Raw genomic sequence first — 15,095 nt, forward strand, 5'->3', positions numbered from 1 at the left:
AATGCTGGAGAGGTCAAGCTCAGGTACACTGACAATCCATTTTAAAATCTTCTATCCTTTTAAATGGTAGAGAAGAAGAAAGGACAAAGTTAAAGGAGAATTATTTAAAAAAAAAAAAAAAAAGAGAGAAAAAAGAAAAAGTAAAAATAAAAAAAAAAAATTAAAGAAAATTAAAAACAGAGGAAAAGAGGACATTTGGGTAGATTGTTGGCAAGAGACCCAGGACAGAGCAAGAGGAAAGGTGGAGAATTCAAAGGAGAACCTTTTTAACATTCACTTGGAGCTCACTAAGTGGGAGGAGAAACAAATCAGTAATATCAGGACAGGAGCCATGCTAGCCTATATAAGCCAGTGGGACATTTTCTTTTTCCCTACTTTCCTTCTGGCCTAACCAGCAAACCTACAGCTACTCCTGAGCTCATCTGAGAGGTAAGAGCACTCTGTTGTTTCCTTTTAATGCACCCTGGTACTGACTTACCTGGGTCTTTCCCTCAAAACACCTGGCAAACAGCATTTGAGCAGTCCTGCTGCAGGAGAACAGCTCAGGAGGAGCACAAGAATATTAGTTATCAAGAAGCTTCCAGCCAGGTGAGGATTTGTTAGTACTGCTTAGCCCAGGTGGCTGAACCTTGGAGGAAAAAAAGAAAGAAACGTTAAAAAAAAGGGGAAATAACGGGAGCTCTTTAACATTTCCTTTCGCTGCCTTTCCATTTTGCCAAATGAAAATACCTAGATAGTAATAATACACATCTGATGTGATAGTGCTTTTGTATTTCTCTGTCCCTGACAGACAGGTCTCTGAAAACTGAATTGTATGTGAGCTTAATGAACATTTGAATCTGTGGGGTAAACTTTCTTTCAAACTAATAGTTTGAAATACACCTTCTATGGGAGAACATGAAACATTTTTTTCCAGTGAGGGTCAAGTGCATTATAATCTGTTTCAAGGATTGTACTTGTGCTTGTGTGTGTTCCTATGCCTAACACAATATTAATCCAGCTTTACTACACCCCTGGTAACATAACACGGGCTGTGCTGGATTTAGAGCTGCTGAGAGTCTGGCCCTTTCCTCCTATTGTGCTTGGATGCAGGAATTCCTCTAAAAACAGGCTGCACACGGAGCTTGGCTGCCTGCAGACTTCACAGCAACAATTCAGAGAATGCAAGATACAATGGCTGCGATTGTGCAGTAGCAGGTCCTCGGACAAACAAATACCTCTCCATAAATTAAACCCTCAGAGAAACCTGAATTTTGGCAGGGAGAGAGGAAAATTCCAGAAAGAAGAGAAAGCACCAGATAATTCTGCTGCGTTTTCCCTGCCAAAAGCCCAATGTCCAGCTTGGAAGCGCCCATTACCTGGGAGTAGTCATCAGCCAAATTAAAGATTCTGTCCCTCTCCCAGCTGCAAGCACAACACTGCTCTTACCATGCACAACACAAACATGTGGCCAGGCTTGTCTCCTCCTCAGCAGGTGAATAAAGGAGTAATTGCAGGGCCAGATGCTGCAGGAGTGCAGCCCCAGCACGGAGCCAGCTTTAACAAGGCATGGCTGAGGTGCCGTGGGTATGGCTTGACAGGGAGGAAGTGTACACAAGTGGAAGGAAAATTGATTTAGGGAGACACGGAGTTGCATAACGTCAGTACTTTGCTACAGGACATTTATTAACTCTGAAAGGATGATTAAAAAAACACGGTAGATTAGCATCTCGGCCCTGTGATGATTTCATCTTCATAAAAGAGAAACATCTTTTATGTTTTCTGTTTTGTTTCATGGGGAGCTCTCACTTCCCATGAAAATGGTTTTAAACAGTTTCTCTGCACTTACAGCACACTACAAATCACTTGCACAACTGAGGTGAAAAGTGCATTTAGATGGCTCTGCCTGGGTTCTGCTCCTGCTCCAGTGTCTCACCAGCTACACACCAGTACTGGGAGCTTGCACTTCAGGGCTGGAGCACCTTTCTAGAGTTTGTGTCAGACAAGGCAGCTGCTCCAAGCTGTCTGTCTGAGAACAGGACTTAGTTTTTAAATAAACTTCTTTTTCCCAGCCTAATAGAAATCAAGAATTTAAAAAAAAAAATATTACCAAACCTGCCCCCCTGTTCCAGCAGAACACTCCTTTTGCAATTATTTCCATTTCTTTCCTTTGTGCACTAACAAAGAACACTTTCAGTGAAAACCCTGTGTTTGCATAGCTTCAACTGCAGGTCTTCAAAAGACCCACTGCAGACCAGCACACATGAAATCCCCATCAGAACATGTACACTTCAGTCTGCACTATTATACAGACATCACTGTGTTAAAATTCTCTGTGCATATCCACAATTCTGAGATAAGACACATTTTGTATTCTCTCCTTTCTTATATACCTACTGCTATCACCTACTCCCTGAAGCAGCATAATGTGTTAAATCATTAATCTGTGCATATATGTGGTAGGTACTGCTTTGTAAAATCACTAAAAATGCCTAAAAAACTTTATGCTGGTGCCAGTTTCCAAGTGTCTCACTACCTCTTTAAGTACAAGTGGTGCAAGTGCTTCATACTTTGTTTCTGAACAGATGGGACAAGCCTCAGGGCTCTGGTGACAACAAAACCCCCTCACACAGGATGCAGCCCCCCCACCTGTGCCTGGGATGGGATTCAGGGTGGTCATGAAACCAGAGGGGCTACATCTGGGTCTTTACTGTGCCATGAAGACCCCGTCCAAAACCAAAGGTTTTTCTTGGGCTGTACCCATTTCCCACCTGGCTGCTCTGAGGGTGAGGGGGTTCTTCAGTAATGGTTTCATTCTCCATTAGCATAAAGAATCATAGAATGGCTAGGGTTGGAAGGAATCATCTTTGAAGCTCACCCAGTCCCACCCTCTGCCATAGGCAGGGACACCTCCCACTATCCCAGGTTGCTCCAAGACCTGTCCAACCTGACCTTGGACACTGCCAGGGATGGTTCAACCACAGCTTCTCTGGGCAGTCTCTGACAGGGCCTCACCATCCTGACATAGAACAATATCTTCCTAATGTCAAATCTATCCCTGCCCTCTCTCAGTTTGGTTCACTGCCCCTTGTCCTGTCACTCCCTACCTGCTCTACTGAACAGATGAAATTCCTGCGGTCCCTCTCCAGAGAGACCCATCCCTGGATCAAATGGGACTGCCTGAGGGGCTGGAATAGATGAGCCTTAAAGGTCTCTTCCAGCACAAAGTATTCTATGGTTCTGTGACATAATGAGCATGAGTTTGAGCAGCACTGCTGGACGGGAGGTAACCACGATCACCCCGCAGTCTCTGACTCTGAATACTCCGGTACGCTGGGTATTCACTGAGCGTGAAGTTTGAGACAGGTTAGTGCAAGTGACTCACCAGGTCACCTGGTCTTTTTGCCATGTCAGCTGCAGTGAGCTGGCTTCATTTCTGCCCCTGGAAACCCAGAGGAGCACTGCCAGCTCACACTTGCCTTCACATGGCAAAGCAATACATCGATTTTTTTGGTGAATTCAGACCCTCAGCTTCATCCATTTTTATCTCCACTGTACAAGTTGACTGAACAGTGACTCCAATACTTCCCATGCACATTACACCCCGTTCTGCAGACTCCTGAGTGCAAACAGCTCCTCACTCAGCATGAAGGGGAACACCCAGGGCATGACAGCATGGGTCTCGCAGGATCACTCTGCGGTGCAGCAGCACTTTATTTTATGGGTTAGCAACAGGGAAAGCCCAAGCTGCTTCCTTTAAAAGGAAAATGTATATGCACTTTCACCAAATTGAGAGCATTTATCTTGGCTGGAAATTTTGAATTAACTGAAAGTACATTCAAGTCACTTATTCCAGAATAAAGTATGAAAAAAGTGCAAGGTTAATGAATTAAGGTAATGAAATATAGCAAACTCAAAAAACAGCCTTTCCCCAGCACCTCTCTTTCCTCCTTTGCTTTTCTTCCTTAGCCTTTTTATTCCAGGTCCTTACCTTCATGTCCTACACAAAGCCAAACTCAATACTATTTTCTATATACTGGTCCTGTAATCAGCTTCTCACATGGAACCTGTCCTATTAGCTGGGCTCTTCCAGAAGGTGGAAAATGTCCATTTATTATCTGTGCAAATATTTACTGCTTCCTGAAAGGTCACCACCAGCCCTCCAGTACCATAAGAGTGAGAAACTGCCCAGGATTAACAATGGTGCATTAAACAGGCATTTCCCTACGCCAGCTCTGAGCTGCTGAACCACACTGGAGGGACTGGACGTGCAATGCCCAGGGGTGAAGCAGCCTAAGTGTCTCAGCACCTGTGTTTCTGAGCTATGGGTTCTCCCCCTCAAAGGTTCATAAGGCTTTTGGTAAAGTTTTGAGTGAGTCAAGGACTGACACAAGACCTGTGTGTCTGTATCACCCTATTTAGACTATCAACTCCCAATTTAAATTCATTACTTCTTGAATAAGCTGGTACTCACCAGTGAGACCTGAAGCACCACTGGTTCAGTCTTCACACACCACCACACTTTGTCTGCTGTTTGCTTGATAATTTCCATGAACTACTTCAGGAAACAGAGTATGCTCCAGGAACAGGTTTTTTTTTATTTATTTGCTGATTTCATATTCAGAATTGGCTCTTAGACAGACAATGAATTGGGTATAGGCACTGTTTTTTACCGTTAGCTCTAAGCCTCTGATCCACATGCCTGAATAATAATAATAATAATAAAATCATAATAAAAATCATAATAATAAAAAGTTGTCTAGGCTGTTTGAGGTCCCAAAGGTTATTCCAGCAGTACATGTCCCTAAGGGGACCCCATTTCCCAGTCCTACACCCCAAAAACCTTACTTAGGCCTAAACACCTTTGCTGGGCCTACAACAGTTCCCTACCTTATTTAAACATTTTATAGCACCTGCTAAATGTAATAAGTGTATTTTCATTAGTACCCAAGGGTTTCTTACTACAGCTTCCAACGTGCAGTCCCCACTATTGTCTCAGCAGAGAAGAAAACAACATGACAAAGGCATAGTGGAAAGCAGGAACTGTGAATTTGGGCATCAAACTCTTGAGTCAATGCTGGGTTCTTCTAAAGGCTGGTCAGCTTAAAGTGCAGCTCAAATGAGGAAAAGGAATGTATGAATGCATGTGAGTAATGGAATAAAGCACCATGGACAACCTCAGCACAACCTGAATAAATTCAAGCTGGAAATATGGGTTAAGCAGCAGAGGAGTTAATAAATGAAACATATTCTTATAACTGCATGGAAGTCTGGAAGGACAGTGAAATGAAAGAGGGAATGTGGTCATGGAGACAAAAGAATCAGGTGTTCAGAGTAAGGATTTTCCTCTTTCTAGTTCCAAAGTAACACACAGTGAGCAGTTACGCAGTAAAGAAAATAAACAGGGATCAGAAAGATACATTGTGATGAACTCTCTTTTTTACTTTCCCCTTGAATTTTATCAAAGGTTCAGAATATCAACATGGAAAACTGCGTTGATGTCAAGATAGAAACCAAGGGGGAAAGGATGCCAATGAAGCAGAATCCACTGAGCACAGGTGGGAAGAGTTTCTGCAGAGCTGTGGGTTACCTCACTGGAGACATGAAGGATTTTGGAACCTGGCTGAAAGGTAAACCTGCTTCATAGTGACTAATGAGAGAGGATTCCAAATAAAAAGTACATCAAAGGAGTAATAACTAACTTCTCAGCTGACGTGATTCAAGTTAGAGTAGTACAGGAACTACCTCTACCCCGATTTATGTCCATTTTGTAGGGGGGGAAAAATAAGCTTTGTGCAGAGATCCACATACTGCCTAAATCTTGGGGATGTCTGAGATGACATTTATCTCCCAGCATGCCATGAACAAGGTGAATTTAGTCCCACAGAACATAGCCCTGGATGGTTATTCTGTACTCTGCCATTCTTCTTAACACTCCATGTCCTTTCAGCTGAGCAGTTTCTGTCAAGCCTAGTGCCACTGTAAAGTTAAATTACACATAGGTGGGTGTGTTTGGTCCCTGTAATAAATCAGCAGTGGGATACACACACGATTTGCCATCTGAGCCACAGACATCATAAATTAGCTGGTTCATATGAATCTGGTCCAGGGTACTTTATAACACAGAGTTCTGGCAACCTCACTGTTCATCTCAGTTTTCCAGCTGTAAGACTTCAGTGTAGACCATAATAAATCCCTGTCAGCTTTTACAGTCTTGTTGATTCATTGCTTCAGTCGTGGTGCCAAGTCCCACTGCCAAAACTCTTCCTGAGTTTCAAAAATACATCCCAAATCAGTACCATCTGCAGACTTTAGGGGGCTTGTTTTATTACTGAATTTAATCTTTTCCAGACAAACCTCTCATGATCCAATTCCTTGACTGGGTGCTGCGTGGGATATCCCAGGTGATGTTTGTCAACAATCCCCTCAGTGGGCTGGTCATTCTGACAGGCCTCCTGCTGCAGAACCCATGGTGGACACTCACAGGATGTGTGGGAACAGTTGTGTCAACTTTAACAGCACTTATTTTGTGTCAGGACAGGTAAGTCCACCCTTTCCCCCCTCCCCAGGTGGCCACTTCAGTGCTGATTTATGTGTTAGATGTTTCATGTGGATGAGAAGCCTGAATTTAGTGGGAGGCGTCCCTGCCCATGGCATAGGGTTGGAACAAGGTGGTCTTTAAGGTTCTTTCCAACCCAAACCTTCTATGATGTGTGATACAGCCTTGACTGGGCACATATCTGATCTGGTAGGACCAGACAGGTCCTCCCAGCAGCTGCACCTGGTGCAGAGGGATTCTGGACAAACCTGCAGAAGGGGTAGGCACTGACCCAAGTGTGGAAATCGGATGTCGGTGGATGAGTTCCAGCAGGTCATCCCCAAACAGAGCCACAGCTGGGTGGGGAGGGAGGGCTGGTGTGAGCAAAGTGTCCTCAGGAGAGAAGACTTCAAGGCAGCTGTTTCCTGCACGCAGGTCAGCCATAGCAGCAGGCCTGTATGGATACAACGGGGTCCTGGTGGGATTGCTGATGGCTGTCTTCTCTGCTGATGGAGACTACAACTGGTGGCTCCTCCTGCCAGTGGCACTGGTGTCCATGACCTGGTAAGTCAGATGGCTCCTCTGCTCCTCCTTCCAGCCCCAGAGTTCCCACATGTGAGAATGAGTTGTTGTGTTTCTATGCAGACGGCAGTGGAAAGGGAACACAGCTAACACATATGTGCTGTTAAATCTGCATTGTTATTTACACCTTTAAACTCAGATGTAATCCAGAAACAAATAAAAATACCCACATAATCACAAAAAATCCCAGTGGGGACAACAAAAATCAGAGCCCAATCATGTGTAATCCAATATTCTGAATGTGAGTCATATTGCTGTGATGCATCAATTCATTTCTGTTTCAAGAGGAACATTATTTTCACCATTTCCTACCATCATCAACCACAAGTGTTTCGTCTATTTAAGTCACCATATAAAAATGTCATGAAAATTTAGTTCTCCAAGCACAGAAGCTGTTCAGTGTCCCAAGACATGATGGTTGACACTAATCAAAACAAACAACTAATAATATTTCACTCATATATACAACACCATAATCCACTAGGTATTTGGCCAGCAAAAAATTTTGAAATCTGGTCTTTGACCCTAGAATGTCTAGTTGCAGATTGCTAAAACCACACATGTAATTTGTCTGCCTGAAGTTCATGTGGAGTTATAGTCACTTTGATGCCAGCTTTCACTGCTGATCCACAAGCTTGAACAAGGGCACACAGCCACATTCACAGTTCACAGCTCACTCTCACCCAGCATGGGTATCATAGTCTCAGTCCACTTCAGGTGCTAAAAATAAGAGGTAAACACTGGGACTGAGCCGGGGAATAACTCCATTAAAGCACTGGATCCTGTCTCCCTCATGCTCACCAAATTCACCATACTTATTAACATAACATGACAGGAATCTGTACATTGATTATTGCCTTTGGAGGGGTAGAAAATTTATGGACTGACCTTTTCTCATCTCTGATTTGATCAGAAAGATTGAGGAAATTAAACAGATAGAAGGAGAGGGTTTTTTGGTTTGGTTTGAGTTTTTATTTATTTAAAATAGATGAATTTTTCTGCAGCTGGGTTTGTTTTTGGATGTGGCTCTGGTGTGATTTTTCTGACAAGCTTCTAGTGAGACCATTTTGTTTTTCTTTCAGCCCTATTTTCACCAGTGCTTTAAGTGCAGTTTTCTCTAAGTGGGACCTGCCTGTTCTCACCTTGCCTTTCAACTTGGCCTTGACCCTCTACCTGGCTGCTTCAGGACCACACAACCTCTTCTTCCCCACAACTATCATTCATCCTGCAACAGCAACCCCGAATATCACCTGGGCAGATGCAGAAATCACAATGGTAGGACGTCATAAGGGTAACAGTCTCCTTCATTTACAATTAAAAAACAATACAGAAATTTATTATCTTCCTTTATAGATTCCTATGGTTTGTGTTGGATGGGACCTTAAAGTTCATCCAGTCCCATCCCCTGCCATGGGCAGGGACACCTTCCACTGTCCCAGGCTGCTCCAAGCCCTGTCCAGCCTGGCCTTGGACACTGCAGGGATCCAGGGGCAGCCCCAGCTGCTCTGGGCACCCTGTGCCAGGGCCTGCCCACCCTCCCAGCCAGCAATTCCTTCCCAATATCCCAGCTGGGCCTGCCCTCTGGCACTGGGAAGCCATTGCCTGTGTGCTGTCCCTGCAGGCCTTGTCCCCAGTCCCTGGGCAGCTCTCCTGGAGCCCCTTTAGGCCCTGCCAGGGGCTCTCAGCTCTCCCTGGAGCCTTCTCTTGTGCAGGGGAGCAGCCCCAGCTCTCCCAGGCTGGCTCCAGAGCAGAGGGGCTCCAGCCCTGGCAGCATCTTTTCACCCTCCTCTGGGCTGGCTCCAATAGGCCCACCTCCTTTGTTACTGCATTATGGCCTGGCAGTACAAAATCTGATTTATAAGAGAACTATTACCCAAAATATAAGGGTTTACTCTAGGAATGTACATTTTTGATAGCCTGAAAATGAGAACTTCTTCATGTGCAGTTGGATAAAAGGGTATAGATAAAAATCTTCAAACACTCTCTTGAATCTAATTACCCATTTCTATTTCTATGCATATACTGATCATCTAGCTAAGCCCATAGCTAAGGCTGTGCTGAGAATGCCAGTTAACTCACAGGGTAATTTTAATTTTTCAGATACAGGCTGTTTATAAAATTGCATCTTTCTGATTAGACATGAGCAAGCAGATATTACTGTGATAGAATGGTTAAAAACTTGGGAGCAGGTACAGTCACATAATTTTAATTTATATTCAAGTGGGACCTTTCCAAAGAAACACTTTCTTCTTCTGGATTACACCATAAACAATACAGATATCAGAGTAACTATTTTCTCCTGAGGCTTAGCTGATTATTTTAAGGGGTTCCCAGGGAGTGATTAAGAAAAGAAAGTTAATTGACACTAAATAGTAACCCATAAGTGGCATTTCTCAAAGAACATTGTATGTATTATGGGGACTGCATACGGAAAAGTGCCTCAAAAACATCTTGTGATGAAGCTGGGCTCTGTCTCCCACCAGCCCAGCAACTCTTGCTCATATTTCTAACAAATCCCAAGGGAACCATCCCCCAAGTTCACTCTCATAGGTCCCTATGGATATGTAAAAATGGTCAAGCCAGCAGCACATGCAAGGAGGATGATTAAACCCTTTCACAAAATGTTTATCTCTGATCTTAGAGCAAAAGCCTGGCAGAGGAGCTCAGGTCTAGGGAACAAGCCATGATTCATTTTCATTGAAGGGGAAACCCTGCGGAAATGCCCTGCTGTCTCCTGAGACGTGTCCAAATGTTCCACTTAGAAAGACTGCATCCAACAAATGCCAAACATGAGCCTGGCCAAGAAAAATAGCTTTAAAAAAACCAAATGTTACAAAGCTTAAAATTGTCTTGTTTGTTTTGTTTTGTTAATTTCTACAGCTCCTGCAATCCATTCCAGTCGGCGTGGGCCAGGTTTATGGCTGTGACAATCCCTGGACTGGGGGAATTTTCCTAATTGGTTTATTTATCTCCTCTCCACTCATTTGTGTCCACACACTGATCGGCTCAGCAGTGGGGATGCTGGCAGGTAAAGATTTGGTTTGTGCCAGAGATTTATATAAAAGCATGGAGAATAAAACAGGAACTACAATAAGTGGAGCACTTAAAGTCACAAGTATTTCACCCACTGGAGAATGGCTGCTTGGAAACAAAATATAAAACTTCTGTTTTAAGGATTCTTTTGACTGACTTTCCCATTCTCTTATCTTGTTTTATGATGGTGGAAATCTTCAGAAGAAAGAGGTGTCTGTTGTGCTGAGGTTAATTTTTACCACAAAACACTTAATTTCTGGCTGTGTCTTCCTGGTTTTAGGAAGAGATCCATGAAAATCATAGCCATCAGACTGAATGAGCTGGCCTAGGGATGCATTTAAGGTTCAAATGTAGGTTCATTCACTCACATGTGTTCTGTTGAAATCAAATCACCAAATTCAGCTCAGCCACAACAGGGAAATTCTGCCACGATTCCCTTAGACCACAGCAACACAACTACAAACAGCTCCATGTACAAATTCTGGCTGGGACCTTTGAAAAATCTGTATTCATGCCACTTCTCCATTGCTTTTATCTCCTTGGCCAAGGAATGACACCTCTCTGACTTTATTTTCCAGGGCTGAGCTTAGCAACGCCGTTCAACCAAATCTACCTGGGGCTGTGGGGCTACAACAGCTCCCTGTCCTGCGCTGCCATCGGGGGCATGTTCTTGGCTCTCACCTGGCAGACACACCTCCTGGCCATGGCCTGTGGTAGGTACCCAGCAGGTTTTCACCTCCCTTTGAAGTGAGACAGGATGCAGCAGAGGTGGGCTGGAGCCAGATGGGCACCTCCAGGCAGGCAGATGGATGTAGGTGAGGCTGACGAGTGGTGGAGCTGGGTGTTGGAGCCACGGCTTTAACCCACCCTGTGCTTTCATTTTTGGCCAAGAGTTGTGTTTAAAGCAAGAGCTGTGATCAGTGGACACATGCTATCTAAGGTCTTTGAAATCAGATGCTTTGTTTTGAGTCATTAATTGTGTTTGTTCGCTCATTGCTGGATGAATCATGCTGGTTTTTTTCCAGCCATAGATACCAGCTCAAATTCCTTCTTTGAAGAGGGACATGCCTAATCTTTGAGAAGAGTGGAGCTCTACTGTAGTTAGACAGTACACATTCCCCGTTCTCTTGAAAAGGATCAAAGGCATGAGCTGGGCAACACAGCAGGATTGAAGAATTATTTATAAGGCAATTCCATATGAAATTTCAGTATTGCAGTGAGCTGTGAGTGAAACTATTGCTCATTCAGTGCTCATATAAGAAAGATTTAACTCTGTATGTCATTGACCCCCCCTTCAAGCCCTGGAGGCAGGACAAATGAGGGTGGAAGGGTTATTTTCCTATTTAACCCCATCCATCAGGCTACATACATTCCGTGACGGTGAATTTTTCAAAAGCCCATGATACCATAGCACATTTTTCATCGCTCCAGTTTTGTTTGTTTGTTTGCTTGCTGGTTTGTTTTGCCCCTCCCACATGCTCCAGGTTGGAGGAGACACAGGAAGGGGTTCAGCAGGGTACCATCCAGAGAGGGTCATAATCATTAGCTGAGCTACCCAAAGCAGAATGAGAGGTGTTTGTCATTGCTGATCTGCTCCACAAGCAACTGAACTCACCAGGAACTGCCTTTCTTTTTCACAGCACTCTTCACTGCCTACCTGGGAGCAGCAGTGACCCACATGCTGTCTGTGGTGAGTAGTGTATCAGCTGAGGGCTGGTTTCTAGCACTGAATTTCCCTGGCTTGTCAGAAAAAACACCAGGATGTGGAGAAAAATCCAGCAAAAGGAAGAAACAGTCTGGGAGAGGGGTTACTATCTGCTCAGGGGGTTGGTGTAATTCCCACTGGAACAGGCGACTTGGACTCTTGACTTACCACTTTCCATCCTTGGAGTTTGCATGAGCTGCCACAGCTCAGCTCTAGACACTATGAAATCACAGAAACCATGAAATTATGAAATCACAAAACCATGGAAAGGTTTGCATTGAAAGGCACCTTAAAGCTCACCCAGTCCCACCCCCTGCCATGGACAGGGACACCTTCCACTGTCCCAGGGTGCTCCAAGCCTCATCTATCCTTGAACACTGCCAGGGATCCAGGGCCAGCCACAGGTTCTCTGGGCACCCTCACAGGGAAGAATTTCTTCCTCATATCCCATCTAGCCCTGCTCTCCGTCAGAGGAAAGCCATTCCCTTTATCCTTTCTAGGCCCTTGCCCAAAGTCCCTCTCCAGCCCTCCTGGACCAGCTTTAGGCACTGGCAGGCTACAAGAACACCTCCCCTCTTTCAGACATTTACTTCATGCCTGATGCAATTGGAAAAAGGGCCCTGCATGTGTGTAAAGAAACATTAAATTTGGGTTAACTGCTTTTCTCCATTGCCAAGTACAACAGCCCAGGGGAAAGCCAAATGTTTCTGCTATCCACTCTGCTGTGGATACCTCATGTCCTACCTCATGTCCACCCAAGAAACCTTCACCATGGCAGGTGCACACCAGCTCACCAGAGCTGGTAAATGCTGCAGGCTAATTCGAAATGTCAAGACCTCATAAAGAAACCCAGCCTCCCTAAGGAAAGACTCAATGCAAAACCAAGTCTAGACTTTCTCCAGAAACCTTGTTCCGAGGTGGCTGGCTCTGAGTGGTACTCTAATAAAGGACACATAGTAAACAAAATAAAATTGTTTTTTAATTTGCAGTTTGGGGTGCCATCAGGAACCTGGCCTTTCTGCTTCTCTGCACTGACCTTCCTGCTCATGACCACAAACAACTCTGCAATCTGCAAGCTGCCCCTCTCCAAAGTCACCTACCCAGAAGCCAACCGAGCCTATTATCTGATGATGAAGAAACATGAGAGGTCTTGCTGTGAGGCATAGAGACCCAAGAAGAGAGAACCTCATCAGATTTTAAGGCAGGAGCACGAGGTTTTTGCCCAACAGACTGTGATTTGTGTGCTACCATGTCCAACACCAGCTTCTGTGTGGAGAGACTTTTCCCACCACTGGGAAAATCCACTATAATCTGTTTGTGCTATTAAGATTATTTCTACTAGGTAGGACTGTGCTGTGCTGGAAGGACTTTTTCCAAGATCAACCTGTTATGATTTTAAAGCACACATGTCTGAAAAGACACTTGAATTATAAGCAATGGGAAAATTACTTATAAGCTGAAAAGAAAAATCGCTCTGTAAAATTGAAGACACCAAAATCAGACATAAGGAAATAAAGAGCATCTTTCAGCATATGAGGGGGCTTCAAGTTAATGGCTAAACAGCTTATGACAGCAATAGGAGGCATCTTAGAGAGTTTCACTGTGGCAGAGAAATGGAATGAAGAGCACTCTTTGCCAAGTAGAAAATAGGTTGTGAAGAATTCTACCTGGAGGACCTCCCAAACCCTATGGAGAGAGATGTTCATTAGCAATCAACAAACATAAGATGGACATGATTTTTGTGATTTTTGTGTTAATCTCATGATTTCTCTTAATACTTGAACTTGGTGATGGGTTAGCAAAGGAGGGGACATCAAGAAAGTCATTGCTGTCCCTTTCCTATGCAATATAACGTCTCTGTTCAGTCAATGCACAAATAGAACTAATTTGAGCTGATCTATTCTTAACCTCTCTCCCTACACTGTCCTTCTCAGCCCATGAATATCAAACAGCAAAATTCTGGGACTCAGGAGGCTCAGGGGAGACCTTCTGGCTCCCAGGGAACAGGGACAGGAGGAGAGGGAACGGCCTCAAGTTGTGCCAGGGGAGGTTGAAATTGGATATTGGGGATAATATCTTCATAGAAACAGGCTGTTTGGGGCAGTGGGTGTGTCCCCATCCCTGGAGGGTTCTAAAGACCTTGTGGATGTGGCATGTGGGGACATGGGTTAGTGGTGGCCTTGGCAGCAATTGTGTGATTCTGTGAAGCTGCTGCTCTGCCTTTTCTCTCTGCCCTGCAGTGGGAAAGGGATGTTTGGGGACCAGCAGAGCTCTGCAGGACACCAGCCATGTGCCACCTCTGCCCAGGCTCCCCAGGGGTACAGGTAGGGAAGAGGGAAACTGTCCTTGCACCCCACAGCACAGATCACCTCAACAGGCATTAACTCAGCCACCTTTCTGCCTGGCTCACTGGCAAACTGTCTCATGTGGAAGCTCACATCTTCACCAAAAATATTCCACGTACTCAGGTCCCTCAGCCCACAGGAACCTACATGCATTAATGTCACACCACGAAAAGAAAATCAAAGCCTGTTTTTCTTGTAGCAGATGAAATAAAATCTAGCGTGATTTTTTGAGTTTGGGAAGGGGAAAAAAAAAATCCCAAACCATGTATTTTTGCAAACATCACAAAGACCTGAGTGTAAAATATTTGTGATGAAATGTTGGTTGTATCTTCTGGTGAAGTTTTAGGTTTTCAGATGTTCAACAGTATTTCTGTATGACTGACACTCACTTGTAAAATGTAGCATTTCCATGATTTACTTAATAAATATCTACATAATATTCTGTGGAGTTAATTTCTAAAACAAGCACTCTTTTTTTTTTGAGTTTAGTATAAGTTTCTCTCTCTTTATTATCATTAAATTCTTCCAAGAATAGGCTACCTCTTAAACAACTAGTGTAGAAGACATTGGAAAATAAAATTTTTAAATCAGTGTGTGGGGGATATAGAGGAAACTTCCAAATTCTGCTCTTCGTGCTTATCACAGAATGATAGAATCACAAAATTGTTCGGGTTAAAGCATTCTTTTTCCACCCCTCATGCCATGGGCAGGGACACCTTCCACTGTCCCAGGCTGCTCCAAGCCCTGTCCAGCCTGGCCTTGGACACTGCAGGGATCCAGGGGCAGCCCCAGCTGCTCTGGGCACCCTGTGCCAGGGCCTGCCCACCCTCCCAGCCAGCAATTCCTTCCCAATATCCCAGCTGGGCCTGCCCTCTGGCACTGGGAAGCCATTGCCTGTGTTCTGCCCACCCAA

The 15,095-nt window shown here is 44.4% G+C and overlaps 1 protein-coding gene across 1 annotated transcript; it reads left to right on the forward strand.

Moving 5' to 3' along the window:
- The first annotated feature begins 347 nt into the window (after positions 1-347).
- Positions 348-14,536, forward strand: SLC14A1 (solute carrier family 14 member 1 (Kidd blood group)). Its single transcript, XM_088054096.1, has 9 exons — positions 348-429; positions 5,447-5,609; positions 6,331-6,520; positions 6,953-7,081; positions 8,182-8,374; positions 9,980-10,127; positions 10,711-10,845; positions 11,773-11,822; positions 12,827-14,536. The coding sequence occupies exons 2-9, from the start codon at positions 5,462-5,464 to the stop codon at positions 13,001-13,003; spliced, it is 1,170 nt and encodes a 389-aa protein (XP_087910222.1). The 5' UTR covers positions 348-429; positions 5,447-5,461; the 3' UTR covers positions 13,004-14,536.
- The last annotated feature ends 559 nt before the right edge of the window (positions 14,537-15,095 follow it).

Source organism: Pseudopodoces humilis, chromosome 4, assembly GCF_049639895.1.
Source record: "Pseudopodoces humilis isolate 2021_Gansu_Grassland_sample_001 chromosome 4, ASM4963989v1, whole genome shotgun sequence".
NCBI classification, from domain to species: Eukaryota; Metazoa; Chordata; class Aves; order Passeriformes; family Paridae; genus Pseudopodoces; species Pseudopodoces humilis.

Coding starts and splice junctions, on each gene's coding strand:
- SLC14A1 (XM_088054096.1), top strand. CDS start 5,462: ATGGAAAACTGCGTTGATGTCAAGATAGAAACCAAGGGGGAAAGGATG. Junction 7,082..8,181: donor GCACTGGTGTCCATGACCTG/GTAAGTCAGATG, acceptor TTTTTCTTTCAG/CCCTATTTTCACCAGTGCTT. Junction 10,128..10,710: donor AGCAGTGGGGATGCTGGCAG/GTAAAGATTTGG, acceptor TTTATTTTCCAG/GGCTGAGCTTAGCAACGCCG.